Genomic DNA, 17,327 nt, shown 5'->3' on the forward strand with positions numbered 1-17,327 from the left:
AAGTGTTTCTTGGTTGTATATATTATGGGATGAAAGTACTTGAATGATGATTTCATTTTGAGTACTCCGGTAATTTACCTTTCTAACCCTCATCTAACTTGGAGAGAACCAAAATGAATAATGAACCAATCAGGGAAACCAAGGATGTACATGAACACTGGGTGTAAGTGCTGAAGATTGACAATGTCAGCCTTATATTGGGCACTGGCAAGAAGCCTGTCACTAGTCAAACCTGATTTGAATGGTTAGCTACTTACTTGTTGAGTGAAAAAATATCAGACCTCAGGAACAAGACTATCTAGCATTGGCACAGTACAGCCACAATTCAAAGTAGAAATATTTATTTACTTTAATTTTGGTTTGTGAGCTACTGCACAGTAAAGCTTTAGGAGACCTTATTGTGAGATCCATTACATGAGAGTAGGTGTTAAAACGTCATGCTGATATTGGACTCAGCTCTCGCCAAGATATGCACCAACTAAGTCATAGCTTCTTTTACTGTAAACTAATGTGATCCATATGCGTTTCTTTCCATCTGATGCTCCAAATTTATCCAGCTTCTTTTCGACTGTTCCACCTAACCTTTGCAGCGCAAAACAGAGGTCCGTGTTTACTGTGTCCCGTGCTGTTGTCTCAGAAGCTCTTGGCCATTTAACTCCAGGCTTGTGCCTGTTGAGGTTCTCTTTTCTCTTACGCTGGTTCATTTTTGACCGGGTTCACAAGGATCATTAGATTAATCACAAGTTGTGTTTATGCAAGTCCTCCTCTCATCTGTGACAGGGCTGCTGATATCCTGCGAACTGTGGTTTGCTTACTGTCGCTAGATTTCATTCAACTGACTTGACTGACTTTGTAAAAAATTAATGATCAATGCGAGGCCCTTGTCCCCTCTCCCTCAAGTATTTCATTCTCCCTTGATGAATCTTCAAACCCCTAACTGTTGTCACTTTGCTCCAGCCACAGACACAAACCTGGCGCTCCATGTCTTTGCTAACTGCCTATCTTGAGCTAGTCCTTTCCAAAGTAATCTCCGTTCTCATATCCGTTTCCTTTCCTAAGTTGTTAACCTGGTTGTCATCCTGGGAGTCATCCTGCGCAGACTCAAGGGCTATTTTTCTTTAATTTCTCAGAATGAATACTGGTTCCTTTGCTGTAGGTCAGATTGCAGCTGACCATTGTAGGTAGTGAGTTTCAACTAAAGTACATGAAGTGAAATACAAGTGACAAGTAGATACATCAGAAATTGACCATTGGGTGAGGGCGACCTTTTTAATGCACTACCTTGAAAAAGAAAGAAAAGCATTGTCAACAAAAAGTTATTTTAAAAAGAATCTAAATCAAGCACAGAAAATTAATGCATAGTGTACTTTTCTGAAGAATAGAAAAGTTAAATATATAGCAATCCTATTTTAATCATTGAATATTAAGAATTGTGCTATTGGAATTTTTAATCATGTTTAGTATTTTTTTTTTTTTTTTTTTTTTAAAGGTTTTAACTTCTCTTACAATGATGAAAACCGATACTTTAGGGGCAGCAGTGTGGAGTAGTGGTTAGGGCTCTGGACTCTTGACCGGAGGGTTGTCGGTTCAGTCCCCAGTGGGGGACACTGCTGTTGTACCCTTGAGCAAGGTACTTTACCTAGATTGCTCCAGTAAAAACCCAACTGTATAAATGGGTAATTGTATGTAAAACAATGTGATATCTGTATAATGTGAAATAATGTATAATGTATAACTAACAATTGTAAGTCGCCCTGGATAAGGGCATCTGCTAAGAAATAAATAATAATAATAATAATAATAATAATAATAATACTAGACATGGCTAGATGTGAAAGGTACACTAAGACTAAGCTACAACCTTTTGTTTATTGCTTTCGTAATTTCACATTATTCAGATTTCTTGATTTCACCTCTTTCAGCCCACTTAGCTCTACACAGCTCAGTAATCGCTCCCCCAGACAATCCACCCTGTGTGCTTATGTACTGGAGATGGGTGTACAGCAGGGGTCTCCAACCCAAAATTAGCTCTCATTTACTTAATTGAACCAATTATTAGCTTTATTAGTCAAGAGTAACATGTGTTCCAGATCTTTTCCATTGATGACATAAAGACCTATAAAACCTGCAGGATGGGCTCTCCAGGACCTGGGTTGGAGACCCCTGGTGTAGAGACTCCGATTGCTGGGGAGTGCGTTGCAAAAAACAGCCAAATGTGCAAAACAAACAGCATGTCTAGTGTTAAACTACTGCCATTCTGATAACTTTGTGGACATCCAAAAGTTTGCAGATGGTCCAAAAAGTTGTTGTTGTTGTTGTTGTTGTTGTTGTTGTTGTTGTTCGTAAAAGTAACTAATGGTGACAAGGGCTTTAAATGGCAGGGGTTTAGTTTAGACCCCATTGTGTGATAAATAATTTGTTTGGTGTTTTGTTGTACCTACATCAATAAAAGTAACACCATTACAGTTTGCAATGGTTTTCTTTTTTAGCGACTAAAAATTGATGCACTTATGTATGATTTGGCATGTAATTACAGGGTTTAGTTTGGGGGGGGGGGGGTTATGGATCGATTCATGTAACCGAAATAAATGTGCAGTAGGAAGTGTGAATATACTGTAATGAATATACTGTGTAACATATAAAGCAGTTAATTCAGTAATTGCTGTGATCACACTTGAAACAATATACTGCAGTACTGGGATTTACCTACTTGGCAACAATGTTGGGAATATCTTGTAACAGATTGATGATAACAGATGGATCACGTCCTTGGTGTTATGTGGCAAACTATCTCAGAAGCTCAGTGCTGACCTAGATTTAAAAAATAAATAAAAACCAAAAAATGTGCCCAGTGGTCTTGACAGCTAGTAATTTGCCCTATTGAAAGTATTCCAGAAAAATCTTATTTAAAAAGTGGGTGTTTTTAAAGGTGATGTATCAGGAATAAGTAGTCAGCATTTTCATCCCAGTTCTGTCCCAACCATGTCTCTAATTGAACAAACTCCTGACCAGGTCCTAAAGCACGTAATCATTTGACTGTACATGTACTTAGTAAATCTCTAATCAAGCCTCACTCGAAGATTGAGTTGCCTACAATACCTGTGGGTTACATCATGCATTTTTTTCCTTATTATTTGTAGATATTTAAATGTTAGTATTGTGTGTTCAAAACCTGAAGGAATTATGGAATCGGAGAACATCTTTCAATTCAACAAATGTTGGTAGACACTTCTCAGAGTGTAAAAATGAGGTAGACTGTACTAAGATGTTGTCCTTTAAGAAAATGAGACAGTTCCATTTACTGTATTTTTTTAAAATTTTTATTTCTCCAGAAAGTAATAAAAGCAATATTACAATATAGCTTAATCAGTTAAGGAAATTGTGCAGAAAGATACAATGATTTATTTCATTAGTAGTCTCTGGAATGAAGGCTGGGTAAAATTGTCTAAGCTCTACAAAAACAATAAGAAAACCAATATGCAGCACTTTGAAGAGATACTATAACAAGTATTTAGCAATTTGACTAAAAGTACTAAGAATTGTGCCTACAACAGCATTGTATTAGTACAACTACAGCTGCAAGTTATCCTTATAAAACCTGTACTTGGTATCATAATGTCTGTGTCTCTTTTACAAGCGTATTTCTTCTCATGGACCTGGTATGAAGAATATGTTTTGGTGACAGGTGCATCTTTCCATCTTAATTATTTGGTTGTCTCTTGCTTAGCAGATGGATGCTTCTGGGAAATGTAATAAAATTGCTTTGTACGTGCAGTAGTATATTCCCCTGCCATTCGCGCATTTGCTTTTACTTAAAAATATAAGCACAGCTGAAGCTGTATTAGGATTATTTCTAGACAACTGGCACTACTGATTTGGAATGATGTTAGTAGTACGAGAACTTACTGTTGTGACAACCTATTTTTTTTGTTTGGTTCTTTTGGCAATATACTGCATGCTGTGTTTTTTGTTGGTACTATAAAGTCTTTATTTTATGTTAAGCGACTTGCTTCGGAAAGGAACTGAGTTTACACTTTTGTGCTGTTACTGTTAGGTACGAACTTCTTTGTATGGAAATCATTTTTCATCATATATAGACTTTTCAGTTTTTGCCTTACTTAAAGTAGGACTAGAACCATTGCTCCTATTTTAGAATAAAATGTTCCAAAAAACAGTTGCATATGAAGAATCAACTTCACTCTTATTATTAATTAATTGGTCATTTAGTATATGCTTTTATCCAAAGTGACTTAGAGACTAGGGCGTGAACAATGCATCAACAACTGCTGCTGCAGAGTCATTTGCAATAAGACCTCTGTTTTGTGTCTCATCCGGAGGACGGAACACAAGGAGCTGAAATGACTTGCTCAGGGTCACACACAGAGAGTCAGTGGCTGGGATTGAACCGGCATCCTCCTAGTAACAAGCCCCTTTCTTTAACCACTGAACCACCAAGCCTCTTCCTATTTTAACGTAAATCTGTTAAACAGATGAAAGGTCATGCTTGCAAATGCATTATAACAAGTGTATCACAGTAAGGTAATGGCTGCAGATACCGGAATTGTATGTTAAATAGATGTCTCAATAATCTCCCAAATGAAAAAGACCATGTTAGGTTTAAAAACAAATGAAGTTCTGCTACATTTCTATTGTGTATTTCTCTTAATAATTTAAAATGTGTTTATTCTTTCAGACAGAGGGTTGCTGTCAAAGAACAAAGGAGAGAATCCTGAAGAGGAATGTGTTCCAAACTTGCATATTCTGGGAGTTCTGTTTCTCAGCAAGTATATGAGTTATGCTTTCAACCTCCTTCTGGTTTTTCAGTTGTAAGTTAAAATTATTATTATTATTATTATTATTATTATTATTTATTTATGTATTTATTTATTTATTTTTTGTGATGTCTATCTTGATGAAAAACTGGAAAGTTTTGTAGGTTTAGGTGAAAGCCTTTCTATATCAATGGGGACCAGTGAAACTGACGGAAAATAGATTTTAAAATCATGTGCGATATATACAGTTGTAGTCAAATGTTTACATACCCCAATGGAAATTTTATAATTTCTAAAAAATTCTCAAACAAAGAATTTTAGGGAAAATATTTTGTAGCAAAAGTTTTGCTTTTGTGGATAAGGAAAGTTACACGAAATATGTGTCTGCAATTATTTATTACAACAATTTTTGCGAATTCCAAAAATGCTAATTCAAAAGTATTCATACCCTTTGATGCTATCACAGTATTGTCTACATGGTGCTAGAAATTTCTATATGGTAAAGCAGAAGCTAATTCTAGAAAAGTCTAGAAAATGCTGGATTGTAGGTGAACATTCTTAGAGAGTATAAAAGGGTTAGGCATAGGATGATCAACTATTGTTTCTATTATCAAGAAGTACAAGATGCATGGTACTGTCAGAACGCTCCTTCAGGCTGGAAGAAGGTTCTTTCACCAAGAACAAGTAGAAGAATTGTGAGGAAGGTTAATAACAATCCGAGATCGACTGCCAAAGATATTCAAAGTGAATTGGCTGCAAGTGGGACTGGGGTTTCCATTTCAACCATAGGTTGAGTATTGCATGGTGAAGGTCTCAGTGGTCGCAGGCTAAGGTAAAAGCCATTCTTAGAAAAACGTCACAGGGCAATCGCTTAAAGTTTGCAAAACTGCATTTGAATGATGGATGCGAGTTCTGGTCAAAGGTTTTGTGGAGTGATGAAACAAAAATCGAGCTATTTGGTCACGCTGATAGTCGTTGCATTTGGAGAAAGTCTGGTGAGGCGTACAAAGAAAAGAACACCATACCTACTGTCAAGCATGGAGGTGGTAATATCCTTCTATGGGGCTGTTTTTCCAATACATGGTAAAATGGATTCCATAGCTTGGTTAAAGCGCAACTGGACGTTCCAACACGACAACGATCCAAAGCACACATCAAAATGTACTTCACAATGGTTAAAGAAGAAAAAAACAAGGTTCTGGAATGGCCTAGTCAAAGTCCCAATCTAAATCTGATTTTGAGATTTGAGAATCTTTGGTATGAGTTGAAGAAGGCTTTGCGCAAGAGAAGTCCTCGGAATTTGAATGAACTGGAACAATTTTGTGTTGAAGAATGGTCAAAAATCACTAAATAATCATGCCAAAAGCTCATTGACAAATATCCTAATTGTTTAAAAAAAGGTTATTATTGCTAAAGGTGCCTCAACTAGCTATTAATTTAATTGTCCTTGTTATGGTATGAATACTTTTGAATTAGCATTTTTGGAGATTTCCAAAAAAAAATGCTGAAATAATTTCTTGTAACTTTTTTTTGCCTCATCCCTCATATATATACAGTATATAATGGTGATTAGAAAGTGATGTGGTAAACTTACTTTCTAATCACCTTGTATATTCTTTCATGCATAACTGCCCAAAACCAACTCGAGACATGTAGTATTGTGTGATGATAATGTTTTCTGACCCATATGTAGAGCTATTTATTTATTTTTTTGGCCACGTGGTGACCCTTTTTAAAGTTATACTGAGCTGACTCTATTTCTTAATTAAACTCTTGGAAAAAGCATTGATTGTGATACAATATCACTTGTTTTTTTCTCCTGTAATGAAATTAGTGTTCGTTGTTTCATTGATAATGTAAAAAAAAATAAAAAATAAAAAAAGACAGCTCCTTGTTTTTAATTCAAACCAAACACAAAAAGTGAGTTCAGTTAAATTGCTTTTCCCGGATTTAAAATCTTAATGTTACAACCTGTTTTTCAAATAGTGTCCTCTTAATTACGATTTAATTTAATCAGTTTAACTTCACTCGCTGTTTGCGAATCAGTCTCAATACAGTTATGGGAGAAAAACTAAAGTGAACTTGTTTCACAGTCAACACTTTTCCAAGAGTTTAACTGAATGGAGTCGGACCAATAAAAGGGACATCCCATGATTAAAAATGAAGAGCCCTACCCATATGTTATTTTATATATTCTACATCTGAAAGCATACAAAAGTAGCTGCCGCCATTATCATTCTCACTACACAGCCAGCACAGTAAAAGGTAAAATAAATAATACATTTAAAATACACATTGTTCACAGTCTTCCCCATTTTTCTTTTTTTATTGGCCAGATGAAATTTGAATGTTTTTGTACGTCGTTTTCAGATATCTGTTGTTTCTCTTGCAGAACGCAAATACGACTTTGTGAGGTTTTGCTATATCAGCAAGTGTTTTTTTCCTTTTATTTTTATTTTCTTGCTCTTTTTTTAAAAACGTCTCCTTAAATTCTTATTGGTCTTATTATTTCTTCTCCGTTGCACTGTGATAATGCCGACCCGTTTTGTTTTTAGCTTCTAGCTGCCGACCCTATGTCATTATGCTACTTGATCATGTACAGCATATTACAAGAATATATTTGCACCTACCTATGTATGTACATGACAATTACAAGGATGTTTTGATATAGCATTCTGTTCCCATGGCAACATAGAATATAGATAGATGTTTTCAAACTGTTTACTTGCTCATTCATGCAAATGAAAATAAGGCTTTCAGAAAAGTAGGTTGAACTTTCAAATCTCTGACAAAAGCCAAGCCGTGCCTGCTATACAGTTCTTTTTTTAAAAAAAATTTAGTCGTTGCCAATTAGTTTTTATTATTTTCTCCCCAATTTGAAATGCCCAATTATTTTTTAGGCTCAGCTCACCGCTACCACCCCTGCGCTGACTCGGGAGGGGCAAAGATGAACACACGCTGTCCTCCGAAGCGTGTGCCGTCAGCCGCCCGCTTCTTTACACACTGCGAAGTCACCGTGCAGCCGCCTCAGAGCTACAGCGTCGGAGGACAATGCAGCTCTGGGCAGCCTACAGGCAAGCCCGCAGGCACCCGGCCAGACTACAGGGGTCGCTGGTGCGCGGTGAGCCGAGGACACCCTGGTCGACCTAACCCTCCCTCCCCCCGGGCGATGCTCGGCCAATTGAGCGCCGCCCCCTGGAAGCTCCCGTCCACGGTCGGCTGTGGAATAGTCTGGACTCGAACTCGCGACGTCCAGGCTGTAGAGCGCATCCTGCACTCTAGCGCCACTCGGGAGCCCCCTGCTATACAGTTCTATTGGCAGAAACATTAGTCAGCCAAGCACTGTCCTTCCTGCATTGCTGTACAGTCTTTCTGTTAATTATGTACTTGACATGACCTACATTTTTTGAGCTAATCTGACAAACCCACCTACCCCCTCTGCAAGGCAGGACGATTTGCATTTCTCGTCTTGTCCGTTTATCAATAAAGTAGTTGAAATGGTTTGGAATTTTTTTATGGGAGAAAGGTTTAATGCGATGGAATACAAAGGAAACATTTTTCAAGTAATTAATGAATGGAGTACCACATTTTGAAAAGACTGCATGTAAATCGTGTAACCACCAAATTATTTCTCCCAATTTCAACATCTTTGACGTTGGCCTCCATGATATATAAAATGTAATTGTAAGTCTTTTAATGAAAGTGTGGGTGAACTGCATGGTACATATCAATTTAAATGCAGAGAGTAGCCGATTTATGTTTATTTTCTTACAGTATCATTGCAATTTATTTTAATTAAATGTCTATTGGTCTTCTGTAGATGATTCTGCTCTATTTGCTTTATTGCACACCTGAAATTTATACTGTATAGAATTGCATTATAAATAAACTTAAATCTGGAGCAGCAGTTAGCAAGAAGCAGACAATGTTAGCAGTCTATCAATAGCTGTGTTAAAAGGAACAAAAGGAAAGTCTATTGGATAACTGAAACATGGTCAGGGCCAATTCAATAAAGCCATCTCATAGTGATCTTTTAATTGGCTTTTTGATCATTTGATCTGAAGCATCATACAAACAGCCAATCAAGACCATCATGTTTATCGTGATATATATATATATTGTATAGCGACCTGTATATTGCGATATGTATTGTATCGTGATATTATTATATTGTCCCACCTATACAATTGTGTTGTATTGCAAAAACATATATTTTATAGGAAAGACAACATATTATGTTTTTATTTATATTAAATTAGAACTAGTAGCTGGGTATGAAAAGAGAGATATGGGATGACAGTGCCTGGCAGTGACAAAGGCAAAGGAAAGACCTACATTTAAAATCAAATGAAGCACCATCATGTCTTTGGCAAGTCAATAGTAACGTAATTATATAAAAAAAAAATTATTGAATGGCAAGAACAAATGTCGGCCAAAAAAAAAAACATAACCAGGTTACATGTCCTGTTAATCAGAATTCAAAAAAATTAAGACTTGCGCTAAAGGTGTCATTACAATCTGGAGACTGCCTTACGTTATTGGTGCCAAGCAAAGATACTTGCTAAATGGCAGTCCGTCAACCACTGGTCACTCATTTAAGTTGTTACTTAAAAGCAACACTGGCACAAACCCAAATGATCCATTGCATACACATGATTATTTATACTAGTAAATATGCTGCTACAGACAGTAGTTCTACAGTGACATTCCAGCAAACTTCCCAGAGGATGGATGGAGATATATATTATTATTTTTTTAAATAAAGCGTAAAGAAATTATCAGCTACAGTACAGTAAGTAAAAGTTATCTGTTTTATGTCTTTTAACTGTGTGTACATTTGTAATCACTACTTTTCCCTTTTGCAGCCATCCTCGCCTTAAGTATAGCTTATCAAAACATTATAATGTGGCATTGCAGCCACTGAGATGTTTTAGGTACAAATGTAATTAAAAAAGCTAATCTTGCAAGTTTATTTTAATTCTTAAAGCACTCTGGTTAAGTACATACCTACAGTATTATTGGTGTCGCTTTGTACATCAGTACTTACTGTTTAACTGTATACAGTACGTATATTATTATAAAACTGACCCCTGCACTTGAAAGGTTTTCAGAAATTATTCTTCTGACTGTTAATACACAGATGTTACCTTTTCCTCTCCAAATTACCATATGAAAGGAAAGCAGAATCTGGCCAGGCATCCACATGCTGTGACTGACAAAAGCTTAAGCAACAGTCTGCTGACATAGTGAGCTGCCTTCCTACCTTCGGAAATGTATCCCTGCTAGCTCGGAGCACCAGCAAAGGAATTTTTAATAAAGCGGAAAAGGTTAATGAAGGCAATGAGATATACTATATTATCTAGGAAAGTTTTCCATTGTTGTCTGTTGAGCCATAAGGGCATGACCTAGTACGATATTAACATTAAGTGGGGTTTTAATCTTCTTTTTGCCCACTGGACTTCCTCTTTTAAGATTATATTTGTGAGAAATGTCACTACTGTCAAAATAAAGTGCTTTTTTCTGGCAATATTTCTCCCAGTCATCTATAATGTGCATACAGGAGACATTTAATGCAAGTATAACCAGCAAGCTTTATTGTATGACAGTTATTAATAGTGAATTACATTGCTATTTTATAATTCAAAACACTTTTTTATGAAACACCAATTTGTGTAGATAAGGTCATAATGGCATTCAGTGCTCATTTTAAATTACCCCAAAAATGTTCATGTCTTATATCTCTGATCTTTTTTGTAATGCTTTTATGTACTGTGAAAGTGTTTTATAATTCTTGCTCATTCACCACAATGAATGACAAACCATAATCATTTATTTTAATAGCTCAACTACTTTCAATGTATTCCTAGCTGCACTTTGTTCAGTTTGATCTGTTAACATGTTCAGATGTGATTAATGCACTGACATGATTAGCATAAATGCCAGCCAATAAATCCAATTGGTCGCCAAATCCAGTTGCTGGGTGCCACTAAGAGCAGGTTGGTTGCTATCATATTCAACTGCTTATGTTTTTTTTTTTTTTTTACTGTACATGTAAACATTTATTGTTTCAGGAAAAAACAAGCTTCAGTGAGTTCGTTCTGTTATTTACTATATTAAATACACCACAATAAACACAGTATCATATATTTTAGATATTTTCAAAACATTCTTTTTCATTATCACAATCTGAAAGTTTTAATGAATTTTCTTTTGAAATCAAGTAAGCTGCAGTACATTTAATTTAATTTGCAAAATGTTTTTGTTGTTGTTGTTGTTGTTCAGGAGTACACTTCCTAATTACAGTCCAAAGTATGTCTATGCGTTTTGCTGTCACCGTTCTTTAAAATGGTCAGTTTGTGAAATAAACTCTATTTTACCTGCAGAAGCTGACCCTGTTTTAGTACACAACTTGGGCTGCATTGACTGTTTTTCATTACGGTAACATTTTAAATTACCGTGCCTGCTTTGTAACCGAATATAACTTTTATTTAGGCACCCTACGATTCGACTGTGAAAGACAACATTGGTTTATTGGAGTTCACAAATAACTTTTATCATCTTGATACGTTAACCTTTTCCCTTCGTTTTTTGTTTAATTGACCTTTTGCTGCATTATAATTTTCTTGATATAGTCAGGGCATTTTGTTAATGGCACGTCAACACGCAAACCTTAAGTGTATTTTTATTTTAGTTTTTCATTCTAAATTTCTTGAATGCAGTGTTTAATTTTTTTATTTATTTTTTTTAATTTAGTAGTCGCCAATTGTTTTTCATTTTCTCCCCAATTTAGAATAGCCAATTATTTTTAGGCTCAGCTCACCGCTACCACCGCCGTGCTGTCTCGGGAGCAGCGAAGATGAACACACACTGTCCTCCAAAGCATGTGCCATCAGCCAACCGCTTCTTTTACACACTGTAGGCCCACATGCAACCACCTCAGAGCTACAGCGTCGGAGTACAACGCAGCTCTGGGCAGCTTACAAGCAAGCCCGCAGGTGCCTGGCCAGACCACAGGGGTCGCTGGTGCGCGGTGTGCCGAGGACACCCTGGCCAATTTATTTGTAATAAATTATTTATTTTTATTTATTTATTTATTTATTTATTTATTTATTTATTTATTTTTTTTTTTTTTACATTTAGTCATCGGCAATGGTTTTTACCCCGGTTTTCTCCCCATTTTGGAATCCTGGTTCACCGCAGCAATCCCCCGGCGACTCGGGAAACTGAGGCTGAAACACGCGTCCTCCGAAACGTGTTCCTGCCAGTCCATAATTTTTTGCACTGCGGATGCACAGCGAAGCCACCAGATCTATAGTGCCGGACGACAACACAGATCTGAATGGCTCCACTGCAGATCTACAGGCACCCTGTCAGCCACAGGAGTCACTGGTGAGTGGTGAACCGTGGATTCCCCTGCCAGCCTAATCCCTCCCTACATGGGTGGCGCTCTGACAATTGTGCTCTGCCCACTAGGACCCCGGTCACGGTCGGCAATGACATAACCTAGATTCGAACCTGCGATCTCCAGGCTATAGGGTGCATCCTGCAGTCCATGCGGAGTGCCTTTCCTGGATGCGTCACTCGGGAGCCCTTTTGCTATATGGCTTTTTATAATAAATATTTTGATAAGGCTGTGTGGTCCAGTGGTTAAAGAAAAGGGCTTGTAAACAGGAGGTCCCCGGTTCAAATCCCACCTCAGCCACTGACTCCTTGTGTGACCCTGAGCAAGTCACTTAACCTCTTTGTGCTCCATCTTCCAGGTGAGACGTTGTTGTAAGTGACTCTGCAGCTGATGCATAGTTCACACACCCTAGTCTCTGTAAGTTGCCTTGGATAAAGGCGTCTGCTAAATAAACACATAATAATAATAATAACATTTAGTAATACATTTACTAATGGGTCTGTAATGATCCCCGATAATGTTAGGTGTATTATCTTGAAGGACTGGCTTGACCTATCGATAGAATGATCTTTGTTATCAGCATTGATCAATATTAATTTTATTGCGTTGAGAGGCTTCAGAAGCTGACAGATGCCCTGCTCTAGCTTTGTGCTCTCACAAAATTTCTCTGGGACAGAGGAAGGGATCATAATATTGCACCGTCGTGTTTATGGACACCCACTGATATTTGAAGATTTTTATTCGTTTTAGACTGCCAGAAATATGTAATTCTACTTTTTTTTTTTTAAATATGACTTGCACACCAAGATGAAAATCAAACATCCAGTAATTCACAAGAGTCTGCAAGGAGGGTCACATTTTAATAAAGTAACTGGCACCACTGTTTAATTCAACTGATTACACCAGTATGTTTTTAAGGAAGAGAATAATATTTATTTTTTGTAAAAAAAAAAAAAAAAAAAAAAAAAAACTGCTGGGAGGGAATGCTAAATGTCTTGGCAGATTACTTTTTATTCTAGAATACATTCTGTGAAGTGAGAATCAATATAATGTCAGATATTTTTAGTATACGTTATATGGTTGGGATCCATTCAAATACCATACATTTCCCTTAAGAATTTTTGTTAATACTGCATTGGTTGCCAAAATATGATTTCTAGGCAAGATTTAACTATTGTAATTCCTTTTTCATTATTTCTTAGCTCATATCCTTCTGTAACCTCATTTATATTTGATTCATAAAAAAGACTTTGAACCATCCTTTCAGTTTCAGCAGTACCGTGTTAAACTTTTTGAAATAAGATTTCTTAGGAAAATTCAAATAGCAAATGTTAATAATAACAATAACGGCAATAGTGGTAATGAATATTTAAAAAAAAAAACTCTTTCTGAAATATTAAATAAGATGCTTTTCCTTTCAGCATCGCTATTGGGATCAGCTATGTCCTGGCAGGCAGTGAATCATATGCTGAGTTGCTTCATATAAGGTGAGTTTATATAAATATATATATACACACACACTGCTGTGCAGAAGTCTTAGACATGTTGCATTTTTCTACTCTCATGCATTATGAGCAGGGACTTACCTAAATCGCGATTTCGCGGAAATTGTGAAATTGAGGGGTCACCGCGAAATTCACCTCTTAGGGGCCAATGCCTACAAACAAGTATGGAGAGGGGAAAAAAAAAAGAAAAATTGTTTAAATGAACTACTGCACAACGCGAGTGACGCAAACTACGTATCTTCCTTCTGCAGATAGCCCTTTTTTATTCCTTCGCCGTCCCGTGTGCATTGCACTTAAGCAAAAAACAAACAAACAAAAAAATGTCCACAAGTAACATTTACAAAATAAATTCTCCAAAGCAGTTAACGTTCTTGTTTACTATTCAAATGACAAAGTTTTAATCAGCCTATCAGTGCGTCTTTACTGCTTTTACGTGACCTGTACTGTGCAGGAGGGGGCGGGACAAAGTTGGTGTTGCATTGTTTTGATTTAGGTTGCTAAAATCTAGTTTTCAGCATTGGAGGGAAAATAGTAGAAATGGACGACAAAAAAGCAAAGTATATTTCGGCTGATGATTGTTTTAAGATATTTCCCAAAGAAACTACATGCAGACTGAGGTAATTGTTTTCCATATCTGAATGTATATTTGGAGAAAATACGATCGATCGCTATTTAGCTTCAGAATCACACATTAAACAAAAGGCTACTACAGAGGCTGCTGAACAGAACGTAAAATAAACAGCTTTCAGAAACCAAACTGGAAAGTCAGCGCAGACAAAAAGTATTCCTGTTTGCAAGTTAAATCAATACTAAAACGATCCAGCACAGCCACCTCGCTTCAACCTGCTGCCTACATTTGGAATTTTAGACCCGAATAGCCACGTCTTCTTTGTTTTGACTCGGTACTAATAAAATAAATTATTGGATGGGACAAATAACATGACAACGAACGTGCTGCATACATTGACTTTATTAAAGTATGCCAGATGCCCTTGTGTAACCGAGTTTTTGGGCTGTTTCTAATCGATTTCCACGTCTGTATAACTTGGCAAAGCTTTGCCTTAATTTCCAATTCAGTGGATGCAGAACGTGCAGTCTCAATGTATGGGCAAGTCAACTGCAGGGGGACGCTGCACGCAGCACTCTGTTTTAGTAAGGAAGCAAGTACTACTAATTTTAGGCTTTATAGTGTTCTGAAATACTGTCTACCTAGGTTTATTTAATGTTTAAACATGTCCGCGAAATCCTAATTTTATTCCGCAACATACCCGTGAAAAATACGTATATTTAAAGCAATTTAAGTAGACCCCTAATTATGAGCATCAACAATTTACTCAAAGCCTCCACTAGTGTTTTCTACTATTATAGAACCTTGACTTGCATAAAGAAGGAAAAACATTGAGTGGAGTAGTTTACATCACTCGATTTTCAAGGTGTGGTTTTTTGACAACTGAACTGGACACTCTTATCGCTTAAACAGTCCGTTGAGTTCTACTTGTGCCGATATTCCACCATACAAATATTCGCCATCCTATAACCGTATAATTAAGGGTGTATATGAAAAAGTAATAATCTTTAACATTATGTGTTATGAACTCAACTGTGACCATATCTCATGAAGGTTTTATTGTCATTCCAAACTTGTTGAGACAACTTGTGTTGATATAGTCATGAAACGCTCGCATTTAGCTAGGACCTAGATCAGAAATAGTATGCCCTTGTTATATCTCGAGGCTTTCCAGCACATCACGTTGTTTACCTGTTTAATTTTTTCCTGCTCTTCTGTGTTTCTGAAAAGACAATGCAAGTCATTACACCATTGTGATTATTTTCCATTACTTTAAGTTAAGTTTGTTAACCCTTTGTAATCTGAGATACCAAGTACCTACTGTAATGATAACATTAATTACTGTACAGCCAGAAAGTGTAACTTTCTAATGTCCAGTACATTATAAATATTTAAAAGAAGGTATATGAGATACTAAAACCCCTTCTTACTCTGGGACTATGAAGCAATATCTCATTTACTGTATGCCTGTGTCTCCTAGGAAATTCTGTAAGGAATTGCTACTGCATGGTAACATTTGCTCATTAATGAACTGGGATTGCCTTTGCTTCTTTGGGACATTGGGATATTCGCAAGTATAGGACAGGATTTGCTGTCATGGATTACTGTATTCCCTCGAATTTAAGAGGCGCTTTTTTAATCATGTTTTGCTTCTCAAAAATAGCCTGCGTCTTAAATCCGAGAGCAGTATAGTGATGCGTGTATTAAAATCGCCAACAAAAGACATGACTATCCGAGTACACAAACAGCAACGTGACTGACTGCCGAGAAAAGACAACAAAGGCGTCTGCCCGAATGCACAAGCAGCAACGTGACACTACTGACAAAAAAAACAAACCAAGCTTGAGTGGTGGTATGTGTACGACAGAGACGCCATCATAAGTGTTATACAGTGCGCAGCACAATAAACAAGCTCTGTGGTTAGTCAGTTTTGTACGATACAACACTGTAATTGAGGTTGTATCTTTGTAAATGCATGTTTTATTTTTTCCTCAAATTGAAGGCGGTAAAATTGGGCTGCGTCTTAAATTCGAGGGTGTCTTAAATTCGAAGGAATATGGTATCAATAGACAACAATTACATACCTATAGTGTAAATAGATGATGCCGATTTAACCTGGGATCTCACTTAATAGTGTAATTTATTAGTGAGTCATTGGCCTTCATATCTCCCTCCTATAGTCATACAACAAATAAATGCTGTCTACAATTGTTGGAAAACATGGAACAAGTATTGAATGGCAGTTTGCTACGCATGAGGAATGACGGCTGTATTCATGTTATTTTTCTGAAAAGTGATTTAACATTGGATAGAAAAAACTGTTAGTTCCAAAAATGCAAGCACTGCTGTGATAGATGAAGGCTGCAATATGGTAGAGAAGTTAAGATTATTTTGTGTCAAAGCAAATGGCTGGCCAGCAGCACACGGCTGTACAAACAAGTCCTTTGATCTCCAGCCCTGACATGAAAGAAGTTTGCCCGTCGGGGAATCCACTGGGGTATAAAACTAGTTAACAGGTTTTTGCTTAGAAAATACAGCTGGTTTATGACGGGGTCATAAAGCTAGTTTTCAAGGGGACCAAAGAGACCAAGAGATAGTGCCACTGAGATCAAAGGGTCTAGAGATAGGAACAAGGAAGATGACAAAAAACAGATGTATGGACCTTTGGGGCACTAGGGTCTGAAGTTCAGAGATCTTCACACTAGATCACACACACACACACACACACATAATGATAATGAGTTGTACCTTTTCTATTGGTTAAGTGTCAGAGAAAGAGGAGGAGAGAGACACCTATGCAGAAGGGTATTTAATGTCATGCAACAATTGTAAGAACGAGTATTCTGTGTCCTGTACCTGGGACCAGACTCCCTGCATATTTCAATAAACCTAACAACTGACTGAAGAAAAGGACTCTGTGCAGTTTCTTGAATCTACTTACTCACCATCCTCTTTTTTAAGTCACATCAACAATAGATGTGATTTTTCCTTGCAGTGTCTCCGTTCCGCTCTGAATGGCTCGGGGTCGCTGTCAGTCATCCCAGTGGTCCGTGTTAGTACTGTAGTTTCACCCTGTTCTG

General features: G+C 37.0%; 1 protein-coding gene across 4 annotated transcripts in view; it reads left to right on the forward strand.

Moving 5' to 3' along the window:
• Positions 1 to 17,327, forward strand: part of LOC117416974 (uncharacterized) — a 138,175-nt gene that overhangs the window by 30,572 nt on the left and 90,276 nt on the right. For all 4 annotated transcript variants that reach the window (XR_004546665.3, XR_004546667.3, XM_034028500.3 and 1 more), the window contains exons 6-7: positions 4,694 to 4,826; positions 13,596 to 13,661. Coding sequence is in view for 2 of the 4 variants with exons in the window: in XM_034028500.3 (XP_033884391.3) it covers positions 4,694 to 4,826; positions 13,596 to 13,661 (199 nt within the window). In the remaining 2 variants the exon portion in view is untranslated. The remainder of the gene's footprint in view (positions 1 to 4,693; positions 4,827 to 13,595; positions 13,662 to 17,327) is intronic.

This window comes from Acipenser ruthenus, chromosome 12 (assembly GCF_902713425.1).
Source record: "Acipenser ruthenus chromosome 12, fAciRut3.2 maternal haplotype, whole genome shotgun sequence".
NCBI classification, from domain to species: domain Eukaryota; kingdom Metazoa; phylum Chordata; class Actinopteri; order Acipenseriformes; family Acipenseridae; genus Acipenser; species Acipenser ruthenus.